At 39.9% G+C, this 25,169-nt stretch overlaps 1 protein-coding gene across 5 annotated transcripts; it reads left to right on the top strand.

Annotated features, from left to right (window-relative positions):
- Positions 1-539: 539 nt before the first annotated feature.
- LOC113423269 (uncharacterized) lies at positions 540-25,169 on the top strand. Of its 5 annotated transcripts, XM_087971010.1 has the most exons (17): positions 541-694; positions 1,166-1,192; positions 3,726-3,788; positions 4,407-4,433; positions 6,561-6,623; positions 12,907-12,933; positions 13,333-13,359; positions 14,993-15,016; positions 16,010-16,024; positions 17,244-17,291; positions 18,814-18,882; positions 19,140-19,241; positions 20,634-21,254; positions 23,027-23,059; positions 23,335-23,358; positions 24,682-24,721; positions 24,932-25,169. In XM_087971010.1, the coding sequence occupies exons 1-16, from the start codon at positions 635-637 to the stop codon at positions 24,688-24,690; spliced, it is 1,239 nt and encodes a 412-aa protein (XP_087827136.1). In that variant the 5' UTR covers positions 541-634; the 3' UTR covers positions 24,691-24,721; positions 24,932-25,169. The 5 variants fall into 5 exon arrangements, with proteins under 5 accessions (XP_087827139.1, XP_087827136.1, XP_087827137.1 ...); XM_087971013.1 differs by lacking the exon at positions 20,634-21,254 and having other exon boundaries at positions 540-694; XM_087971011.1 differs by lacking the exon at positions 4,407-4,433.

The raw sequence follows: 25,169 nt of genomic DNA, 5'->3' as shown, positions 1-25,169 counted from the left end.
CTGACGAAAGCTTAAGTAAGTAAATATAATTTTAGTTTTGGAGATTGCAAGATGTCTGTTTCTTCTTTTACAACTATACATGGAATTTGTATTTTTAGAATAGTTTATAATATATATAGTTATTCATACTATGATTCAGATATTTAGAACAGGTGCATGAAAACTGACAAAAAATTCCCCCCTCAAATCTCCCCTCCCCTAGAGTGAAAATAAATCACAGGCACTAATATAATATAATCAAAAGATGGGGCAAAGATAAGGTAATTGAAGGATAAGGCCTACCAGGAAAAAGGTTTTAAATCACAAATGGCCTTTCAGAATCTCTCCACTTTGCTTGCCATCAGATAAATTAGGTGACATTTCATCAATATTTTCTTGCAAGTCAAGTTCATTATCAGAAGAAATAATATAAAGGCTAGATGAATATTTCAGTTGGCACTAGATCCTTCCATTGATACATTAATCCTTCTGACCTTTCCCAACTGATAAGATAATTTAAAAGCATTATCAATTGCGGCTTTCAGTTTGGGCAGTCTGGCTTGTACTGATATATCAATAAAGATCCACCCTTAACCCACCCATTCATACTTAGGACACTTTCTCAGTTGGGGAAGGAAACCTCAAGCTGAGAAAAATGAAGCTGTTCTTTGTGGGTGCAGCCTTGTTGATTTCTGTGCTCAGCACAGATGCTCAGGTGAGATGAAACCTGCATTTTAGGAAAGGTAACATGAGAGAAGGCAGAGAAACCCGTGTGGCTCAAACTCTGTGGGTTAATCCCAAACTAAACAGGTCACTCTTGGGTTCTACTGAAATCCTAGATATAATAAATATAGTTGTGTAATGCTATATGGAAGATATCTTTGTTTGAACCCTATTCAAAAGGGAATTGCAAGCAACTGCAAGTAGATCAATAGATACCACTTTGGTAGGAAGGTAACAGCAATTCTGTGCACCTCAGCATATAGTCATGCTGGCCACATGACCACAGAAGTGTATATGGACATCACTGGCTCCTTCAGCTAAGAAACAGAGATGACCACTAGCCCCTAGAGTTGGTCACACCTGGACGAGGGAAACCTTTACTTTATTACATTTTATAATGGTTTTAGTGTTAGCAGGATAAAACAAGATAAATAATGGGTGATTATTATTCTTTTCCCTACAGAATTATATTCCAGATCTTCCACCTCCAGTAAGTGAAATAATTTCTTGTTTTAATGTATTTTGATATTTCTGACGGCTCTCAGAACTCAAGCTGGGAAATGAGATCACAAAATCACGAAGGGGCAGCCAGTTGGTCAAATCTAATCCATCTTCTGATGTGACATAATCAAGCTTCATACCTTGCTCACCCAAAGATCAATCATGGTCCAAACTGATCCCAAGGGAAATCATTAGTTTCAGAATTTTAGTTTCCCATATAAATGGCATTAAAGACAAGCATATGGGGGTTCCTCTGAATCCCCTCACAGAAACTTCCTTTTCTTTGTTGGAGAAAAAACAGATTTGTAAATGTATTTTTGAATTTCTGCAGGGTATCCTGGGTCTCAGGGCTATAGTGTTTCTACAAACTATGATCCACAGTACCCTGAACCTTTAAATAGAGTGTGATCAAAGTTTCCCTTCTTTTTACAGGCACCGTTTGTGCAAATATGTATAAAAAAATAGATGGAGCTTTGTTTACCATACCCAAAATATTGACATACCTTGAAGATACAGTAGCTTGGCTCACAATTCACTCCACTGCATTCAGAACAGGGAGGTTCAGCCCCACAACCCAAACTAATGTTTTCATCCATTTTAAAAGTTACTTGTTCATTTTTTTTTACTTAGAAACTATATACTTGATGCTTTTACTTTCTTATTAAGAAAGTAAATGAAATAAACCAACACCTTTTGAAAAGATCTTTATCTTTTGAAGCGTCAACATTTTCCTTCCACCCTCTCTGTCTCTGTCTCTCCCTCTCCCTCTCTCTCTCTCTCTTTTTTCTTTCTTTCATATTGTTTTTAGTGGTAAATTAAACACTGAGACTTGGAAGCCTTTGGTTACCACTTGAAAAATTGCCTGGTTCGCTCTGTGTCTATTTCACTGTTTCTGCTCTCCATTTTTCTAAATATTTTAGTTGTCTGTGGAAAACCTTACCTATTTAAGTTAAAGTACTTCATCTCCATATATGCATATTTAATATTTCATTTTATTTATGAAATTTACCTGCCACCCATCTCACACTTTAAAGAGACTCTCAGTTATATAAATTATCATGCAACAGAAATATAATAAAAGATTTGGGGGCATAAATATAATGCTCACAGATCCATGTGTATGTGTATGCTTATATGAAAAAGAATTTGCATTTTACGCTGTTTAAATATCTGTTAAAGCTACTTCACCAAGAAAGAAATTCATATTTTTCTTCTTTCTGCAGTGGCCTCTGAGATATCTTTGCTCAGCAGTGAATATAACCTTTGCCTGTTCATATTATACCTATTTAAGATAACCCGCTAAATGGGGTTTAGGGCCCCATTTAGGAACCCATTTAGTCCTGTTTCCAAATCTGGGGTAAATAGTGTGAATAATGTGATACTGTGAAGAGTAGCCATGTGAGATCTTTTTCCATTTGGATCTATGGATGGCTCAGAAGAGATTGGACAACCATTTATTTGAAATGGCATTGGAGTTCCTGCCTGAGCAGGGGGTTAGACTAGAAGACCTCCAAGGTCTCTTCCAACTCTGTTATTCTATTCTATTCTATTCTATTCTATTCTATTCTATTCTATTCTATTCTATTCTATTCTATTCTATTCTATTCTATTGATTGATTAAATGCATCAGCTGCCCACTGCCCATCTCACACTTAAAAGCAACTCTTGGCTTCTACAGCTGATGACATAATTGAAATATAAAAAAGATCTGAAATCCTAAATAGTATGCACACTCACCCATGCCTATGTTTAGACTTATATATAGGAAAGAGTAATGCAAGCTTGGAGTTTCTAGATTTCAAGGTTTATTCAAACTAGTTCACCGAGAATCATAGCCATGTTTTTCTTCTTTCTGCAGTGGGCTTTTGGCTCAGCCGTGAGTATAACCTTTGCCTTCTCATATTATACCCATTTTGGAGAACTCCCAAAAATGACATGGCCCTGAAAATTGTGGGGTTCCATTCATGGATAGGTGATTCCAAACCTGAGGAAAGTATGGTGTGAAAACCGGGGGAGAGATTGCTGTGAAGCAGAAGATGGATATGAGAAATCCTGAAGGAACTTATAACCAATAACCAATATAACCATGATAGCAGTGTTCCAATATTTGAGGGGCTGCCACAGAGAGGAAGGGGTCAAGCTATTTTCCAAAGCACCTGAAGGCCAGACAAGGAATAATGGATGGAAACCAAAAAAAAGGACAGATTCAACCTGGAAATAAGGAAGAATTTTCTGATAGTGAAAATAATCAACCAATGGAACAGTTTGCCCTTGGAAGTTGTGGGAGCGTCATCACTTGAGACTTCCAAGAAGAGATTGGACTGCCACTTGTCAGAAATGGTGTAGGGTCTTCTGCCTGGGCAGGGGGTTAGACTAGATGACCTACAAGGTCCCTTCCAACTCTGATTATCTGATTACACCAAGTGTGTTTAGTTGTGGGCCTCCTTAGAATCCCCTCCAGACTCTTCCTTCTTTTTGTTGTAGAAAGGACTGGTTTGTAATATAACTCTGAATTTCTGTAGGAGTACCCTGGCTTCAGGGACAATGTTCCTTTTGGAAACTCCATTCCACGAAATCCTTCATTTGTGAGTATGATCTTCTGCATGGCCTTCTTATTTTCTGTGCTTTTGGTGAGCAATAGGCCCCCTGCTTATAGGCTGACCTTCCCAAGTTCTATTTCAATAAGTAAGTTTGTGTATATACCATTTAAACATCTATTAAAGGTATTTCATAAAGAAAGAAATCTTTGTTTCTCTTCTTTCTGCAGTGGCTTTTTAGACACTTTGGCTCAACAGTATAATTTTTGCCTACTCCTATTATACTCATTTGAGAGAATCCCCAAACTATCTAACCCTGAAAACTTAAGGCTTCCATTTAATCTTCTTCCCAAATCAGGGATAGGTGTACTGTAAGGAGTAGCCTTTGTCTATATACAGATATTTATTAGTTTATTTATTTAATTTATGTACCTGAAATATCATGCTTAAAAGCAACCCTTGGCTTATATAATTATATAACTGAAATATAAGAAGAAAAATCAAAGGCATACATATTATGCACACACGTGCACACAAACACATCCACATTTATGTATATGCTTACAAGAAAGAGAATGCAAGCTTGCACTTATAACAATTAAGACTATTTAAAACATTAGAACTGTTTCATTAAGAAACAAAACCCTATTTTTCTTCTTCCTGCAGTTGCCTTTTAAACGCTTTGGCTCATATGTGAGTATAATCTTTCTCTGCTCGTGCTATATTCATTTGAGAGAACTCCCCAAAACTATCTGGCCATGAAGATTGTTAGGTCCCATTTAGTTCTGCTCCAAAACATGGAGTGGGTGTACTGTGAAGAGCAGCCTTTGGGGATCTTTAACTTTTTACATTTGGGTCGAAATGTGGACATTTATTTATTCAATTTAAATGCTGCCCATCTCATATTTAAAAGGAATCTCAGCTTATGTAAGTTATTGTACAACTGAAATAACAGAAAGATTTGAGGACATAGATACCACGCACTCACATCCATGATAGAGAAGGTAAGCCAGAGGTCTCCAAACTTGGCAACTTTAAGACTTGTGGACTTCAACTCCCAGAATTCTCCAGCCAGCATAACTCCAGCCCACATTTGCAAAGGTAATACTTGGCTGGAGAATTCTGGGAGTTGAAGTCCACAAGTCTTAGAGTTGCCAAGTTTGGAGACCTCTGATATAAGCTAACATTTGCACCCTTTAAAACTATTAAAACTGTTTCACCAAGAAAAAAAATCTATACTTTCCTTCTTTCTGCAGTCGCTTTGGCTCAGAAGTGGGTATTACCTTTGCCTGCTCATATTATACCCATCTGAGAGAACTCCCCCCCAAACTATCTGGCTCTGAAAATTTTAGAGTCTCATTCAGGGATAGGTGCTCGCAAATCTGGGATAGATGCACTGTGAAGTAGAATCCTGGGAGATTGCCATGAAGTGGAAGACAGGGAGTCCTCAAAGACAGAGGAGGAAGGCAGACAACTGGGATATCCCCTCTTCATTCCTTGATGGTGCAGGATCTTATAACCAAGGGACTCAGTGGTGGGATTCAATTTTTTTTTACTACCAGTTCTGTGGGCGTGGCTTGGTGGGAGTGGCAGGGGAAGGGTACCGTAAAATCTCCAGTCAGAGGTGGTATTTTCCGGTTTTCCGAACTACTCAAAATTTCCGCTACCGGTTCTCCAGAACTGCTCAGAACCTGCTGAATCCCACCTCTGAAGGGACTCTTTTTAAAAAAAAATAATAATATGAAAATTTGTACGAGTAGTCCTCATTTAATTATCCCAATTCTGACCAGCTAGCAAAGTGATTGCTAAGTAAAATATTGCCTGAGGATGATTTATAATGATTGTGCTTATAATTTGAAACAGGAGAATGCGTAGTAACTGACTGCAATTTTGAATATGTGACCGAGGCAAAGATGTTGTGAAAGTGGAATATGTGGGTCAAGATTGAAAATCTATTTTTTTATTACCATTGCAACTCACCATCTATGGCAGTTGATAAACAAGGGCCACCTGTAGTATCTTTCCTTACAGATGTTGTAAGGATAAAATTAGCAAGACTCTAGTACCGTGATGGCAAACTATGGCACGCGTGCCACAGGTGGCAGCAGAGCCATTTGTGCCGGCACGCGAGCTGAAGGCAAACTTAACTCACTGCGCATGTGCGTGCCTCACAGCTGATTTTTGGCGGGTTTGAGGCCTTTTTCGGCCTCCCAAAGGCTTGAGGAAGGCTTCTGCAGGCTTCTGGAGGCTTTGCAGACAGAAAACTAGCTCCGTTTCATCACTTTCTGATTTTCCAAAAATACAGGAAGTGACATAATGGGGCTAGTTTTTGGCCTGCAAAGCTTCCAGAAGCCTGCAGAAGCCTTCCTCAAGCCTTTGGGAGGTCGAAAAAGGCTTCAAATGGGCCAAAAATCAGCTGTGAGGTGCAGTGCAGGTAAGGGGGCAGCGTGGGGGTATGTGGGGGGTGGGAGGATTGCACGCACATGCATAGGGGGGTGGGAGGGGAGCATATTACCTTCTGGGTGCTGGCACGCGAGCGTGAGCATGCAAGCGCACGCACAATTTTTGGCACAGGAGCCCAAAGAGGTTAGCCACCACTGCTCTAGTATATGCCATTTACATCTTTCAGAGGCAATGTTGAATATAAACATTATTTATTAAGTATGTCCTAGATGTCTGCAGGCCTTCCCTACAAAGGGTATGAAGGTCCTCCATATGCATGGATTTAGTTGTGGGTCTCCTTAGAGCCCCTCCCAGACTCTTCCTCCCAGACTTTGTTGCAAAAGGCCTGGTTTCTAATAGATGTTTCCATTTCTGTAGGGGTATCCTGGCTATTGGGGTGATGTTTCTTTTAAAAATTCTATTCCACAGCGCCGTCCATTTGTAAGTATGAACATCTCCATCACCTTCTCATTTTCTTGGTTGAGGAACAGACTCCCTGCTTACAGTCTGAAGTTCCCAAATTCTGTTTCAATTACTTCCCACCCAGGGAGGACTGTGGGTTAAGACAGCTGCTAGAAAAAACAGTTAAGAGATTGGTCACTATCAAGAGTATGCAGTATGCATAATCAAAAGCTCCAAATTGAGGTCATAAATTTTTTGTGCAACACTCATATAGAATGGATAGAGCTTTGATCACCATTGCTACAATCTTGGTGTCAGCATTCCGAGTAATGCACCCATTGAAAGCATAACTGCAAGGCAAGTGGATCCCTCAAATGATAGGTTTATTGGATACATCATATCAGCACAGCCAGTGAAAACCAACTCTGACAGTTCCCACGGTTTTCACCTAATTAAAAGAATCAAATTCCCCCCTCCCGGGTGTCACCGGTCACATTGTCCAATGAAGATGGAAGGCAGGCTCTTCACTTCCTTCAATGGCCACCTGTTTCAATGACCTTGGTTTCCACACGAAAGCATTTTGTTTTGACTGGAACCTGGCTATCTACTCCCCCCTTCCCTTCCCTCTCTCTGACTTCATGGCAACTATGAGGCAGCACAAGATGACTTCAGCCAGGTTTGCTTCAGAATTGACAATTGGGTTTTTTGACCATACTCCGAGGATACCTTTGCTCACAATTCCGTCCACTGGATCCAAAACAGTTGGGGTTTAAATTGACAAAATACTGTTTTTTATCCATTTTGAAGTCACTTCTCCATGCTTATTTACTGTATTTATTTGGTGCATTTATTTACTTACTCATTGATTAAGAAAATATACTGTACTGTACTGAACTGAACTGTACTATATACTGTATCTCTTGATACAAAGCAACCTTCCTTTGAGAACATTTTGCTCTTTTAAAGCAACCTTGTTTAGTATTCAAAAATTCCTGTTTCTACTCTCCATCTTTCTACTGTAGAATTATTACATTTATTTATTTATTTATTTTATTTATTTGATTTGCCAATTGTTTACAAGATAATAAGTATAAGTGTATACATAGTTGTGAATACATGAAATGGGTACATATAAGAAAAATAAAAGAATAAGAGAAACAATAGGACAGGGACGGTAGGCACGTTGGTGCGCATATGCACGCCCCCTACAGACCTCTTAGGAAAGGGGTGAGGTCAATAGTAGACAGTCTAAGGTTAAAGTTTTTGGGGTTTGGGGAAGAGAATACAGAGTCGGGTAGAGTATTCCAGACATTGACCACTCTATTGCTGAAGTCGTATTTCCTGCAATCAAGTTTGGTGCGGTTTACTTTGAGTTTGTATCTATTGTGTGCTCTTGTGTTGTTATGGTTGAAGCTGAAGTATTCATTGACAGGTAGGACATTGCAATGTATGATTTTATATAGCATGCTTAAGTCAGACCGAAGACGGCGTAATTCAAGGTTTTCTAGTTCTAGAATTTCAAGTCTGGTGGCATAAGGTATTCTACAACGAGTAGAAGAGTGGAGAACTCTTCTTGTGAAATATTTCTGGACTTTCTCAATTGTGTTAATATCAGATACGTAATGAGGGTTCCAGACTGATGAACTGTATTCGAGTATTGGTCTAGCAAATGTTTTGTATGCTCTGGTTAGTAGTGTGATATTACCAGAGAAAAAGCTACGTAGGATTAGGTTAACAACTCTTAATGCCTTTTTGGCTATGTAGTTGCAGTGGGCTCTAGCACTTAGATCATTAGAGGTGAGTATTCCAAGGTCCTTTACAGAGCTTGGGTCATCAACAAGATCTTGGCTATTCAGCTTGTATTTTATTTTCTGATTTTTTTGCCAATATGTAGGACAGAGCATTTATTTGTTGAGATTTGAAGTTGCCATTTGTTTGACCATTCTGATACATAGTCAAGATCTTTTTGTAGGGTAGCAGTATTGTCTGTGGTATTGAACAGCTTTACATCATCAGCGAAGAGAACGCAATTGCTCTTAATATGATCACAGAGGTCGTTTATGTAGAGTATGAAGAGAGTTGGTCGTAGAACACTGCCCTGGGGGACACCACTATTGACAGGTACTGGATTTGATAGGACGCTCCCGATTTTGACCATTTGTTGTCTGTTTGACAGGAATGCTTCTATCCAGTTATTCAGTTGTCCAGAGATACCATAGGATTTTATTTTTAGGAGTAGTTTGTCGTGTACCACTGAATCAAAGGCTTTACAGAAGTCTATGTAGATTGCGCTCTATTGCTTTGACCTGATCGAGTTGTGTAGTCCATATGTTTTTGAAGTGTAAGAGTTGCAGATTACAGGATAGTTTTTTTCTGAAACCAAATTGTTTATTGGAGAGTAGGTTGTTTGTCTCTAAGTGGAGGATGATGGATTGGTTAATAATTGATTCCATGACTTTACAGGTGACGCAGCATAAGGAGATTGGCCTGTAATTTTCAACTAGGCTTGGGTCTCCCTTTTGAAGATGGGGATGACTGTGGCTTGTGACCATAGGTTAGGCAAGGAGCTGGTCCTGAAAGATTTTTCAAAGATTATGCTTAGAGGTTTGGCTATGGCAGTGGATAGCTTTCTTAAGAAGTAGGCACATATTCCATCCGGTCCAATAGATAGAGATGGTTTTAGATTGCATAGTGATTTTTTAACATTGTCTTCTGTGAAATCGATATGTATTAGATCATTGTTGTTATCTGTGGTACGGCTAGGAAATACTGGGCATGATCCATTGCTGTTTACAAATACTGAGCCAAGAATGTGTTAAAGATGTTGGCTTTAATGGTGTCGTCACAGTGTCTTTACCATCAGGTCCTATCAAGGGAGGGATGGACCTTGAGTCTTTTAGTTTGTTGTTTACAAAATTGTAAAAAGCACGGGTGGAATTGGTGCTTAGAAGGTTTTCCTCTTGTTTAATGTGATAATTGGTGCATTCGGTCTTTATCTGGTGGCATAAATTTTTGTATCGGTTTTTGAAATTGGCAACGTGACCAGATTTGTTTTTCCGCCAGAGTGATCTCTTTTTGGATTGAAGTTTCCTTATTGATATGGGTAATCTGCTTTTTTGTTTTGTTTTGGGAGTTGTTGTTGGAACATATAGTTTGATGACTCTTTTGACTTCAAGTAAAAATATGTTGTAATGGTCTTCAACGGTATTGCATCCAGTGAATAGAGATTGCCAATCAAGGGATGAGAGATCGTTGTCTATAAGATCATAGTTGCCTTTTTGAAGTTACAATTGGGGATTACATCATTGTGGTGATTTTTGTGTGGACGTATGTTGAGACAAAAGTCAATCATATTGTGGTCACTACTGGAAAAGGGTTCTTTAGTTTGTATTCCGTAAATTAAATTCAAACTATTGCAGAAGATGAGATCGAGGCAGTTGTTTAGTCTAGTATTGTTGGTTACTAGTTGTTCCAGTCCCAGATTTGTAATAGCATTGTAGAAGGTTGTGTGTATGATTTCAGTTGTACAATCATTTAGGGTCCAGTCAATATGAGGCAGATTGAAATCACCAAGAAGGATAAAAGGGTATGGGCAGGATGCAGCCCATGTTAGTAATGTATTTAGCTTGTTTACATGTTCGATGTCATAATCAGGTGCTCTGTAACATAGTAAGAATCGAATTGTGATATTTAAGGATAGTTCACAGATGATGGTTTCAGGACGGGCAAGCTCCTGGGTAACTTGGATATTTTTTAGATGTAAGGATTTTTTATAGAATATAGCAACACCACCTCGGGGAGAGATGCATTGAGCCATGTTTCACAGACAAATATAATGTCGAAGTTAGCCATATTTAGGAGGATGAGAAATTCAGGTATTTTATTCACGAGGCTTCTTGCATTGAGTAGTTTGCATTTAAGGCCGGCAGTAGTTGGGATTGAGGTAGTTGGGGGCGTGCGTGCCTAGTCTTGGGTGATGGTGGATGGGTTGAGGTAGGGTTGTGGTTGAGGGTAAAAGCTGAGTATTGGGTTGCGTGGCTTACTTTTGATACAGTCAGCATGGTAGTCAATGTACAGGTCCTTCTCTCCATTGTCTAGACGGTTTTTGAGTTCGATGTGGAGTACACGGGAGCGGGCATGTTGCTGTATGGTTAGGTCAGGGCGGCAACGGAGGTTCTTATGGTTGGTGTTGGTTTTGGCGAGTGAGTTTATAGTATAAATGAATTTACGTTTGCTTGATTCATTTTTGCAAATGACCCTGCACAAGCGTGGGGCCACAGAGCCGTCTCTATTTTTGAGCTCTCGGTCGATGCGGGAAATGTCAAGTATTTCATCAGGGAGATGGTTGATGCTTGATAATCTCTGATGATGTTTCGGACAGTTGTGATGTCATCATTGACATTGATGTCTTCTAGACCAAATAAGATGGCGTTTGGATGTTTCCGTTCACGCTCAACGGCTTCTCTGATGAGGATTGGGATATCAATATTTGTCTGGGTTGTGTTTATTTGTGGATTGGGTTTTGGATTGGATTGTGGTTGTTGGGTAGAGATGTGGTTTGTAGCTATTGGATGTTCAGGTTTTTGCGTTGTGTCTTTTTTTCAAGGTTGGATATTCTTTCTTTTACGGCGTCCAGGGATGCTACTATGGTGTTGAGGGATGTTTTAATGGTTTCGATGGTAGGGGATGTTTCAATGGTTTCGATGGTATCAACTCTTCAGACAGATCCAGTTTGGGTCTGCATGATTTGCAGAAATATGGAAACTCATTGGATGATTCTAGGTATTGAATCATTTGCTCAGGTAATCCCAAGCAGTCATGATGAGCGTATTTTTTACACAGAGAACATTTGATGTAGTTTTCATTATCCTTTAGATTTTTGTAGCATTTAAGGCATGTGCAGGAGTCTTGTGGTTCATTGATGGGCATTATCTTCTCTTTAGGTTGTGGTTTGGTGTAGGATTTTCTTTTTGGCATGGTAGGATTGTTAAAATAGTACGTTGATTGAATTAATTAAAGGAACAATTTTGGGTAATCTATATAGCCAATATTACATCAAACAATCAATTGCAGTAATCTCTCAAGTCAGATAATATTCCTGAGCAACAATCAGCCTGATCAATTAATTACTCTAATCACTAATCAATTAATTACACTAATCATTAATCACACTGTTCATTTAAATTCACTAAATCAATGATTTTGCTATTCAATTAAATTACATGAATTTTGATCTTTTAAACTAGTCAGTAATCACACTATTTGCACTAAACACTCTAATCACATTAATCAATTAAAAACAATAAATCAATTAAACCATTAATAAAATATTTTTATAGAAATTGATTATCTAATTGTTGATATAGGTGATGAGGTAGAAAAGTTGTAAGTTTTGAGGTAATGAGGTAGTATTAAGAGTCTGCAAGGAACGGGTTAATTGTTTTACTAGCAGCTGAATGAGAGGAATTTATCGCTCTTTGAATAGCAGATCGCTATTACTCTGTAAACAGGAAGTTGTAACACAGTGTTCCAAGGGTTTTTATCCGAGTGAAGGAAAGGTTGAACAGCTCACAGGAAACTATTTGTTTTTGTTTTCCCTTGATGAATGAGATTTCTGGGCCCCTCCTAGTTAACTGAATACACTTTCAAAGTTTGTTGCTTTTAAGAGAAAGAGGCACGTCTTGCACTGGTAATTTCAAACAGTTTATATTTTTACTGTGTAGACTCAGATTTGTATTAAGCATTCACTCCTGGCTTTAATATACCTCTGCTTCTATCACTCCTGGAGTCCAGATTAGCAATTTGGCGAGGAGAAAAGAGGGAAGAGGGAAATGGGAAATGGGGCGGCAGGGAGGAGGCAGTCTGCTTCACACCCTAGCTGCAAACTTCTGGAGACAGTCTCACAGCTCCCAGTGCTCACCGCCCTGCAAGGATGGGATGAATCTCACCGACTCCAAAGATGATCGTTCTCTGGGCTGGGTCGCTCCTGGGAAAAGTCAGATTCTCACTCAGCAGTTGAGGGGAAAACTCACGAAGTCGAGGGAAAAAGCCACAGTTGGAGCGCTCTCGCTCAGCGATCCTCCCGGCCGGCACTCCTCGGGCTTTCCTCCCTCTCTCTCCGGAGCGAAGCGGTAGCTAACATAACTTAAATATCAGAAGATTTGCAGGCATGAATATAATGCACACAGACATAAATACGCACATACACATACACCCAGGTGTATGCTTATATGAGTGAGAATGCAAGTTTGCACTTATACCATTTAGATATTTATTAATGCTACTATCAAGAAATAAATCCATGTTTTTCTTCATTCTGCAGTGGTTTCCTAGATCCTTTGGCTCATCAGTGAGTATAACCTTTGCCTGCTTATACTATACCCATTCGAGAAACCCCCTCCCCACCCAAAAAGCTGGTCCTGAAGATTTTAGGGTGCCATTTACTCCCAAATCTGGGGTAGAAGAATAGCCTTGGGGGGTCTTTATCTTTTTCCATTCAGGTCTATATATGGCTATTTTATTTATTTAATGTATATGCTACCCATCTCACACTTAAAAGCAACTTGGCTTATATAGTTTATTATATAGCTGAATTATAAAAAAAAGATCTGAGGGTCTAAATATTATGCACAGATACACCCGTGAATGTATAAGCTTATATGGGAAAGAGAATGAAAGTTTGCATTTTATACATTTAAGGGTCTATTAAAACTATTTCACCAAGAAAGCCATTTTGTTCTTTTTGCAGTGGCCTTTTAGACACTTTGGCTCAAGAGTGAGTATTACCTTTGCCTCTATATAAATGCACCTTCTAAATGGACAACTATTTAAAATCACAATTGCCAAAACATCTCAGGGAGACCTTTTCCCGAGCAAGATTAAAACAGCTGGATACAATGGTTTGATTTGAGAGTTTCCTGTCTATCCCATACAATGAACTGGAGCTGAAGAGGTAGAAGATCTGACTCATATATTATTCGATTGCTGTTTGTATAAGGGGCTGAGAGATAAGTACCTTAATCCACATATTAAACATACGACCCAGTGGGAGGCCCATTTAAAACAACTTACCTCATGTGTGGCCAGAATCTGAAAATGACATTTAATACAGCAGAGTTTCTGACTAAAATGGCCCAACTGAGATCGGCATAGGTGGGCCTGATTGGGGTAGATTGCAGGGGTGATAAAGAAATATAACTTTATGTCATTTTATTCTTTCTTACATATTTATGTATTCAATTATTGCATTTTATCCTATAACTATTGTACTTTACCCTACTCTCATTTTAAATTGTCTGTTTCAAATTTTATTGGTAATATGTTTTTGATCCTGTACCTTGATATGGCCTATAGGCTAATCCAGGGTTGGGATTCTACCGGTTTGGCCTAGTTCGGGCAAACCGGTAGCTCTGAGGATCAGTTGTGAGTGAACCTGATTCACACTGTGCCACGCGTCAGCTGTTTAACACAGAGAGATTGCTGGAGGTCAGAAGATCAGAAGCATGCACTCACCAAACCGGTTGTTACACCAGTTGAATCGCCCCCCTGGGCTAATCAATCAATCAATATATATATATATATATATATATATATATATATATATATATATATATATATATATATATATATATATAATATATATATATATATATATATATTCTATATACCCAATTAAAGAGAACTCCGCCCAAAAGTGCCTGGCCCTGAAAATCATAGGTTCCTATACAGGGTTAGGTGCTCCCAAATCTTGGGTAGGTGCCTTGTGAAGCATAGCCTTGTAGATTGGAGTGGGGGGCCGAGGGAGTAGAAAGAGACTATTGCAAGACAGGGAAGGAAAGCAGAGAGATATAACAATTCTGCATTGCAGAAGATGGAAAAGTTCCTTCCAGTTCAATAGCAACATTGTTTTCTGCAGCATCTATTTAAGAGGGGAAGCATGTTATCCTTCATCCGTTCTTACTCTTGTGGTCCTGATGTTGTGCTAGGCCACAACTGACCACTCACCTTTAGCTGCCCATTCCCCAATTAGAGGTTATAAGCAGTGGTGCGATTCAACCAGTGTAACAACAAGTGATCATGCATTTTGTGCGCCCGTGTGCACCATTTAAAAAAGCCCCTTTTCAACTTTTATAGTTACCTTCTACTGGAGCCCCATGAGTAAAACAGCTGTGCTCCAAAACAAGGAAATAAAGCACAGGAAAGAGCAGAGGCGAGTGGGCGGGGCCAAATGATCACCAGAACTACCAGTTCGCCCAAACCAGTCCAAACCGGTAGAATCCCACCCCCTGGTTATAAGATGCTCTTTGCAGGCTTTTTCACTTTTTTTGTTTGCAAAATTGATAGGAAAAAAAGTATTTGTCCTCTCACTCTATGTCTTTTGTGTGTGTGTGTGTGGTGTTTGCCCATAGGATCACTTTAGATCTGAAAAGCTGGTGAGTATCTTATTTTGTTTCTACCCTTTTAAGATGATTGTTCCCTTTGGAATCTGATTGCTCTGGCATCTCAGATGTGTCCCGTTGCAAACATTTATCAAGCTTTCTTTTGGAGTAGAAAAAGCTAAACCCACCCAAACCCAGGTTGCAATCTTTCCTGGACCATTCTCATATCGACATATGAGGTTATAATGTGCCTCTTTGCTTCTTCCTTTATTGCCTGGCCCTGTTCCCAAAGATGTAGAGCACATTCAAACGTGTCAAACAGTAGAACATAAAAAAGACCCGAGTTGGCTTCTCCAGACCAATCAATATATATCCCATGTTATTTCAATGTTGTGCACCCAGGTGGCATGTTCATGTATCAGCACCTTGAATAAGAAACAACATGAATGTTGGATGTCAAAAAAAGAGGGGGGGGGAAGGAGTGGATGGGCTTCCCATTTAAAATAATGATCATTATATGACAGTGTACTCTAGGAACTGTCAAGATTTTCATTCAAAGGAAAAGATGAAAATGTTCACAGACACAAAACATTATTGTGTGTGTTACTAGACATACCCTCTACCCATGTCCTGCAGCCGGCAAAGGGATAAATTTAAAAAAACTGGTGCAAAATTAGCGCAGAGTCCAGATTTTATCTGTTTTTCAATTATATGCAGGACTTCCTTGCAAGACAGATGATGATTTAGGGTTCTGCTAGAACATTTAAGGATCAGTTTCAAAGCAGAAGGAGAAGATAAGTGTTGAATAGTGTTGTATAAACAACCAAATTCAATCAATTCAAATGGAAAATCAAAAGTGTTATTATAAGCATACAATACTACATTGCTACATTGTTTTAAAAAGTGTAAGAAAAAAGACCACCAAATATGCAGTAAGAATATTTTTTTAAAAAAATTAAATCAGAGATGAAACAAATAACCTATTAAGAGGATCTAAGAATAAAGATCCTTTCTAAATATTGTGTCTTTTTATTTTTATTTTGCTAGATCCATATGTTGGGTGTAAGTATCTGGAAATATTTATTATCATTTCAATACTTGACAAAAAGAACTTGGTTCAGATCTCCAGTTCGTATCAAACATCCTCTTTCCTCTGGCAGCCAAGTCTGCCTGAGAAAATGACATTCATTTGCACATTAAACAGGTTTGCTATTCAAATTAGTTAAAGTAATTAGTTAAAGTAATTGGTAGTCTTCTATATGATTAGGGTTCATCATCTTTCACTGCGCCTTGGTGGTGCAGTGGTTAGAGTGCTGTACTACAGGTCACTTCTGCTGACTATTGGCTGCCTGCAGTTTGGCAGGTCAAATCCCACCAGGCTCAAGGTTGACTCAGCCTTCCATTCTTCCGAGGTGGGTAAAATGAGGACCCAGATTGTTGGGGGCAAGAGGCTGACTCTGTAAACCGCTTAGAGAGGGTTGTAAAGCACTGTGAAGCGGTATATAAGTCTAAGTGCTATTGCTATCATATAGAAACTAAATTCTGTATTATAACATATGACGTCCAGTGAATGACTTTAAGCATGTTGAGTTAGTCTTAAAACTAAATTAAGACTTTGCAGCAGTTTTAATGCCACTGTCTTTGTTCTATAATATTTTCATTTATTAACATTTATTCATCTTTTTCATTCATTCCAGCAGAGTGGATAGTTGAGCAGATGAGATAGAACAGAGAGATTCGTGCTCAGATCTGAATATTTTTTTTCTCTTCTCTGTTACCCTAGCTTACCAAAAACAAATGCAGGTGGAACATTTATAATGATGTATTCCTGAGGTTTAATTTCCATCCCCACCCCAAATTGAAGAAACATTGGCCAAATTCATGGATAGTATTAAGTGTTAAAGCAGCTGGTGTGAAATATGATAGCCACATTTTTGGCATTGTATTATAGTCATATAAAACCCACCATGATTTAAAATAACAATGGCCCAATATTAAGCTAAACAGTGTTGGACCTGCTTCGAATTTGGATGGGTGAAGATCGGGGAATATCCAAGATGTGTTTTAGACTGGAAAGCCACTCACTCAACACGGCCAAACAAACTCTGTAATTCTTCAATGGAAGTGTCATTTGACCCAAGAACAACTTTTTTATTAATTCCTGGAGGCAAAAAGGGAGTCTTAGTAATAGAAATAATGGATTCATTTCTCCAATTTGTAGGACAGGAGAAGGAGAATGCAACGCAAAGTAACTCTTGATGTTTTTCCTTCTTTCTATTAGAAATTAATTACAATCTGCAGAAAAATCTTTGATCAGACAAGGCAATGGGTAAGCTTCATGGGGGAAAAAATATGAATATATTCATTCTGAGGGTTGGTTTGGCTAGAGGAACATTGAAGAGCTTTTCAGTGAAGAACAATTAACAGCTATATTAATAAACTTGGAAGCCTTGTGGTAGTTTTTTTAATTCAGGAAGAAAAGAAAAAGGCACACGGTTCTAGGAACAGCCAACATGGCTAGGCTCTTAAGAGAAACTTTAGAATACTCATTCAGCAACATCCAGGGCAGTGGTGGGATTCAAATATTTTTACTACCAGTTCTGTGGGCATGGCTTGTTGGGTGTGTCATGGTTTGTTTGGGTGTGGCAGGGGAAGGATACTGTAAAAATCCCCATTCCCTCCCCACCCCAATAACCTGCTTTCTAGCTCTGTTCTTCTGGGCAGGGCAACCAAAGGAGAGCCAGCCGATCAGCTGGGACTTGGGAGGCAGAGAATAGACAGGGGCAGGGCCATTCAGAGGTGGTATTTGCTGGTTCTCCGAACTCCTCAAAATTTCTGCTACCGGTTCTCCAGAACTGGCCAGAACCTGCTGAATACCACCTCTGGTCCAGAGGCAAGATGATAGACATGACACCACAGATCCCTAGTTCTTCCTGTCCTCACAACACATTTGTATCTGCCACCCAGGGATGGGATTTAGCCGGTACAGACTGGTTTGGGTGAACCAGTAGTTTCGGCGATCAGTTGGCCCCACCCACTCACTCCTACACTAGTCTGTCCTATATTTCCTTTGTTTGAAGCCCAGCTGATAGGCGCAGCAGAGCGGATTGCCACGCCTCAGCTGTTTTCAGCGGGGGCTGCAGTAGAAGTTAAGCTTTAGAGCTGTTTTCAAATGCACCACGTGTGAAGCGCTCACCAAACCGGTTGTTACCCTGGTTGAATCCCACCACTGCTGCCACCTACTGACAGGAAAGAAGTTGGCACTGCCACTGTTAAGATAAAGAAGCCTCACTAAGGTGGTGAACCAGGAAAAGCAAGAATGGACAGCAAGCCCTCACCCTTCTGCCCCCTGGAATAGCTGCTTCACTTTGTCAAAAATGAGAAGCTCTCTAAGCCAAACAGAATAGTTAAATGCAGTTTTTATTGCCATAGGAAGCCCTCAGATATACCAGAGTGGTATATTTCCACTCTTCCCTTAACTGTTTTGTTTGACTTCTTCATCAGACCCTAGCTACAGTTCTCCGTAGGTTCTAGAACCACAGGCATTCTGGATCTTGAACCTTGTTTAACCAAACACAGCTAATCACTCATAACACTGCATTGGAATTTCCTTTCTGTGCAGGGCGGTTGGAAGTGCCTATTTGCTGGAGGGAAACAGATTTGCTGGGGAAAGCTGGAGGTCCATATCTGTTTCTCTCAACAGCCCCCAAATCCAAACTCTTGCAGAGAATTTAATTTCTCAACTCCTTCTATGCAGCCAGCTTTCTGCTCTGTGCACAAGTCCATCCAAGTCAGCCCTGTGATAAGTTTGCCACCTTTTAAAATTACACTGAGCTGTTTATTGTTTACAGGAGCCCAGAAGGAATCCTTGGAAAATGATCCCAACTTTTAAAACATGCTGCAGAAATCCTATGAACCTGGTAAATATCTCGGGTGCAAGTTTCAGGCAGCTCCAGGATGTAATGCTGCTGGGAACTGTAATCCACCACAGCAGCAGGGCAGAAAAAGTCACGTCCCGGGACAGAGTGAAAACTCCTGTCACCCATCTCTGCAGGACAGCTTCTGGGAGGATATACATCCATGGCTTCATTATGGTTGATGGGATTTTTTTTTTATGACGATTGTTGGAAACTTCCTCTATTTTGATTTTTTCTGTTCTGATTGTTTTGCTCTGCAGGATCGTCAACCTTTCCTACCCATCTATGGCTATCTTGGTTTTCCACAAGGTTACCCTTTTTATCCCCAAGGCTTCCCATTTTACTCTCAAGGCTATTCTGAAGTAGGTAGCAATCTTTACCTGTTGCCACACAACCATTTGGGTCTGTTGGCCCTCATTACTATCCACCGCAACCCCTTCTATTTATCCTGGAATAGCTTCACCTGACTACGTTGTTGTCACGGACTTGTCACAGTGTGAAAGTGTGACAAGTCCTCTTGAAGGCTTATTTGTTTGAAGGTGGGATAAGTTATCCTTTCCCTGCACTCACAGAGGCCAAATATGGCAAAATGTGAATTGTTGTTGTTTTTCTAAATTGTTATTAATTGTATCCTGGCTATAACGACCGGGAAAGTGAAGTAAGCTGTCTTCGTTGCCCTGCATCTTGCTTAAGTTTTAAAGGGTTCCTGTTTTATGGATATAACTCTCCAACCGATCCTATTTTGAATTTTGCACAAGCAGATATGAGTGGTATAACTAAAAGAAATTTTGCTGCTCTAGAAGAGCAATTCTCAGCCTTGGCAATTTTAAGATGTATGGACTTCAACCCCCAGAATTCCCCGGCTACAAAGACAGCTGGGGAATTCTGGGAGTAGAGATCCACATATCTTAACAGTTGCCAAGGTGAGAAACATTGCTCTGGAAAGATCCTAGATATAAATGTTACAGTGATTTGGGTTATCCAGATCCCCTCTTCTCATATCTAGTAATTACAACCATTTTTTGACCTCTTCATTGGACCACAGCTCCATAGGATCTAGAACCACAGTCATACTTGATTCTGAATCTTGTTATCCAAACACAGTTAATAATTCATAAGAGCTTTTCTTGCCAGAGGAGGGAGGTTGGAAGAATCTGTTGGCTGGAAGGAAGTTGGGGAAGGCTGGAGATGCAGATCTGTCTCCCTTGACAGCCCCAAAATCCAAACTCTTTCACAGGACTAAATTTCCCAATGTTTTCTCTGCATTTAGCTCCTTGCAATTAAATGGATTTTAACTCTTTCAGGGTTAGTGTTGTGACAAGCGTGTCCCTCTTTAAGGTTACATTTAGTGATTCATTGTTTACAGGAGCCGAGATGGAATCGTCTGGTGATAGTCCCGACTCTTAGAATATGCTGTGGAAGTCACTTGTACTAGTCAAATGTTTGGAATGCAAGTTCCAGCAGCTCCAGGAAATAATACTGGTGGGAACTGTAATCCACCACTGTAGCAGGGCAGAAAGAGAGATGTCCTGGGATAGGGGAAAATTCATGTAACATGTCTTTGTTGGACAGGAGATATATCCACAGGCTTCAATATGGTTGGTGGGTTTCTTTTAGAATAGATTAAAATATTTTATTTGGCTAAGTGTACTTAGATACACAAGTGTCTAATCAGTTTTAATGAGGATTATAGGGAAAAAAGGACATCGGTGACTATATCTTGGGTTTCTGTTCCATGTTCTTTTGTTCTGCAGCAACAATCTAACTATTGGGATCCATCTAATCCTGTCATGAATAGCTACCCTAATTTAGTTCTCCCAGAACCTTTCCCTGGACAACCTTTGTCTCCTGCCCAACCACAAATTGGATATGTTCCCTCTGTTCTTTATAGTCCTCAAAATTATGCAGGTGCTGCATTGTCTCCCCTGCCACAATATGTCCTTCCTCCCTTGGTACAACGTGCCCCTTCTACCTTTGTGTACCGTGCCCGTCCTGCCCCTCCACCACGTGACCGTCCTGCCCCTCCACCACGTGACCGTCCTGCCCCTCCACCCCGTGACCGTCCTGCCCCTCCACCACGTGCCCGTCCTGCCCCTCCACCACGTGACCGTCCTGCCCCTCCACCCCGTGCCCGTCCTGCCCCTCCACCCCGTGCCCGTCCTGCCCCTCCACCACGTGCCCGTCCTGCCCCTCCACCACGTGCCCGTCCTGCCCCTCCACCCCATGACCGTCCTACCCCTCCACCACGTGCCCCTCCTGCCTCAGTTTCCTCTGCTGTTCAGTCTCCTGATACATTTGCATTGCCTGCCTCTGAATCTGCTGCCTCCGAAGCACCTGAAAACTTAGACCAAAAGTCTTTGGTTGTGGAAGATCAGGTAAGTATGAAAATGTGCCAATTATTGAAGGGCTATTTGTTTGGAGGTGGGGGAAGAAGGTCTCACAAACTTTACATCGCATTGCGATGGAATGCCCCCTCAGAAGGTGCCTTGGATCCATCCATGGATCATACCATCTCAAGGGCACTACTGTCTACTGATGGCTGAATTAATTTGACATTCAGCCATATGTTTAGTCACTCCGATGACTGCTGATACATTATTTATTTTTTAGTCCTAATTGTATTCATCACCCATACTGGGTGTTTTTAAAATAATTCACTTCTCTGGGGTTTCAATACCCATTTATATGTTGTTGCTGTGAGTTTTTATATAATAATGCTGCACTTTGTTATGTCACACCAAGTAATAAAAACCTCCCATTTTGGCTTGGCAACAGGATTTCTCATATTTCCACCAGAAATGCAAACATTAAAATACACAGCAGCCAAGAAAGGTGTTACAATCAATGGTTCTTAACACAATCAGGAGACAGGACCCTTCACAGACTCAAGGCCCAAGACCGGGCATCTGTCAGAAAGGTAGAAAGAAAGAAAGGTAGAAAGAAAGAAAGAAAGAAAGAAAGAAAGAAAGAAAGAAAGAAAGAAAGAAAGAAAGAAAGAAAGAAAGAAAGAAAGAAAGAAAGAAGAAAGAATTCTTTATTGGCCAAATGTGATTGGGCACACAAGGAATTTGTCCTGGTGTATATGGTCTCAGTGTACAAAAAAGAAAAGATACATTCATCAAGAATCATAAGGTACAACACTTAATAAGAGTCATAGGGTACAAATAAGCAATCAAATCATACTAGGAAACAATATAAATCGTAAGGATACAAGCAACAAAGTTACAGTCATATAGTCACAAGTGGGAGGAGATGGATGATAGGAACAATGAGAAGATTAATAGCAATAGTAATGCAGACTTAGTAAATATTTGGTCAGTGTTGTGGGAGTTAGTTGTTTAGCAGAGTAACAGCATTCGGCAAAAAACTGTCCTTGTGTCTAGTTGTTCTGGTGTGCAGGGCTCTATAGCGTCATTTTGAGGGTAGGATTTGGATTTGTTGTATTTTATCAACTGATGTTAGAATCTCCATCTCTTGGCACTGAAAAGATGCTATGATGTTGAATTTCTGGTTAAAGCCTTTTCTAATATGGCAGGTCTCTTTCTTTCTGACAATTCTTCATCAGGAAGACAAAGGCAGGGAGGAAAGTGGTTGTATCAGAGCAAAGTTTGAGAGAGAGAGAGAGAGAGAGAGAGAGAGAGAGAGAGGAGAAGGAGAGAGAGGAGAGAGAGAGAGAGAGGAGAGAGAGAGAAAGAGAGAGAGAGAGAGAGACTAGTAGGGTATTTGCAAATAGAAAAGTGAATGTTTCCAACTAGCAGCTTTTGCATCACCTGTCACATTATGGAATCAAAAATTATATATACAAATAAGTGTATAGGCATTCTCTAAAGGGAAGCAATTCCTGTCTATTCTCCTTCAAAACCGAGATAAGAAATATTCCAGGATAATTCCAGATGAATATTTATTTCCTTTTAACAAATCTTTAATGTTTTAAACAATTTTGATCCTGGAATAATCACTTCCTTTTCTTGCTCTGATTCTTCAAACAAAGCCAGCATAGGAATCCTGGGCAAATATTCCTTTCATACAAATAACCCTAAACATTTTCATTTTATCCAAAAACATGTTCTCTCCAAAATAAACATCCTTTCCAACTTTTCACATGAATGTGAATAACGATGAAAATTTTTGATTTTCTTTTTTGCAGATACCTCAGAAATCTCCACAGACCAAACCCCAGGTGAGGATTCCTTTGGCCCAGTTTTGCATGTTTTATTACTTTAATATATGAACAGCATCTCATTTTTCCTTTCTGGCCTTCAAAAGCCAGTCCAAAAGATCCATTTATTAGTTTGTCTTTCAGAAACATTTTTTAAATCCAGAGTGCTAAAATCCAAGTAATCGATGGGCTTTATTCTTAGCCTTCTCAGACACCATGTAAGGCTTCATAAGAAATTATTTGTGATGAAAAGATCTTTTAGGGTATGCTGGTAACATCTCTTCTTCTTCTTTTAGGCTACTGAAGAAATAACTGAGCTAGTGAGTAATTTACTTTCTATTCCCAGAGAAACATCTTTGAGTTAGTCTAGTTGAACAAAAGGGATCCGTATAGAGGTAGAGAGCCAGTTTTGTGCAGTAGTTAGAGCAGGGTTGTCAAACTCGTGGCCCCCAGGCTTGATGCATCACATGCTGTCCATGCCCCCACCCTGTTTAGTGAAGGGGGGAAAAGTCCCAATACCTCACTTGATGCCGCTGTGACGATATAAGTTTGACACTCCTGGGTTAGAGCATTAGGCTAGAAACCTGGAGATTGTTTTAGTGATTTAGCCAGTTGGTATTCATGGGCAAAACCACCAGCTGGGTGACTTTGAGCCAGACTCTCTCTTTCGGCCCCAGGAAGGAGGCAATGGCAATCACTTCTGGAAAAACCTTGCCAAGAAAACTACAGGGCTCACTACAGGCAATTTCCAGAAATCAAAACTCGAAGGCAGAAAACGACAGGGAGCCGCCTTTCATGTCCACTTGCTCAGTGATTGTTTGAAGGTCCACCTGGTTGCAAGTATTGTAATATCCTGCAATCACGTGATCACCCTTTGTAGCCTTTGTTGCCGACTTCTGACAAGCAAAGTCTGTAAGGAAACCAGACCACTGAATCCCACAGAACTGCAAATGGCACTGATGTGGTGTGTAGGGTGCTGCAAATTTATGGGAGTTTCACCTAACAGCTGGAACTGCCATTGTAAGCTGTAAGTGCTCTTTGATGATGTGCCTTAGGGTGCATCATTTAGTAAGAGTTTCTAGTCCCAATCACTGCTGGAAAGTGAGGACAACCTGTGTTGCTGCTTTGATTCCTATGTTTTGAACATTTCCTTCAGTCTATTTAGGAATCACTAATCAGCCCTTCCAAACAATATAAGGATATATTTATTAAGGAATTAAATGCTGCTACCCATATGCTGATTTTTCCATATGCATAGGATCAGTATGGCTCAAACTTGCAGAAGATGGAAGGATCATGTAGATCAGGGTGTCAAACTCACGGCCTGTGGGTCAGATGCATCACATGCTGGTCATGTCCACATCTGGTTTAGCGAAGGTGGGAAAAGTCATGATACATCACGTGAGGATGCCGTGATGACGCGAGTTTGACACTCCTGATGTAGACTGTGCATTGGGATTGTCCAAAGGCTGCACTGCAGGATATTCTAGGGATGAATTAATTCAACGTAATGGAATGGAGTTGTTTCCCCATCTCATCTATTGTGATTAAACAATACACTTTTCCTATTACTGTCTTTGATAGAATGGACACTCCAGTTAATTACATGTGCTGAATTGCTTTTCGGTTTTGATTTTTTCCAGGATATCTAAATCAAAGCATCTCCTATGAAAATTTATGACAGTGAGTACGGCAGTTACTCTGCGCTTTAGGTTTACGTTGTGCAGATTTCTTCCAGTATTTTACAAAAACTTACTTTCATTGAGAGTAAGGGGAAGTTGAAGGTAAAATTCTGAACTATTAGCTGCCTTTTATTATAGATTGGTAAAAGTGATCTACATACAATTTTCAACTAAGTATTTCACTTTCACTCTTGGTTATATACTTTTTCAGATCCACCAACTGCATTTGATGATAATAAAATCCAGAGCCTCGCTCCCATGCTTTCTCTTTCCAGCTTTCATAACTTCTTCCTAATCAAGGATCAAAGGAGAACTGCAACTTTCTTCTGAGAAGGACTCCAGCAATCATATATTTCTTTCTGTTGGTTTTGGGGCATTCTCTCTTAATTGTGAACACTGATTACTCTACAAGAATAAACATTTACAAATAAATTTGTGCATCATCATCA

Source organism: Notechis scutatus, chromosome 8, assembly GCF_049901735.1.
Source record: "Notechis scutatus isolate UNSWTSFEM ecotype Mainland chromosome 8, rNotScu1.2, whole genome shotgun sequence".
NCBI classification, from domain to species: Eukaryota; Metazoa; Chordata; class Lepidosauria; order Squamata; family Elapidae; genus Notechis; species Notechis scutatus.
This window is presented reverse-complemented; position numbering and strand designations above follow the sequence as displayed.

Coding starts and splice junctions, on each gene's coding strand:
- LOC113423269 (XM_087971010.1), top strand. CDS start 635: ATGAAGCTGTTCTTTGTGGGTGCAGCCTTGTTGATTTCTGTGCTCAGC. Junction 3,789..4,406: donor TTCCACGAAATCCTTCATTT/GTGAGTATGATC, acceptor TTCTTCCTGCAG/TTGCCTTTTAAACGCTTTGG. Junction 13,360..14,992: donor TTAGACACTTTGGCTCAAGA/GTGAGTATTACC, acceptor GTTTGCCCATAG/GATCACTTTAGATCTGAAAA.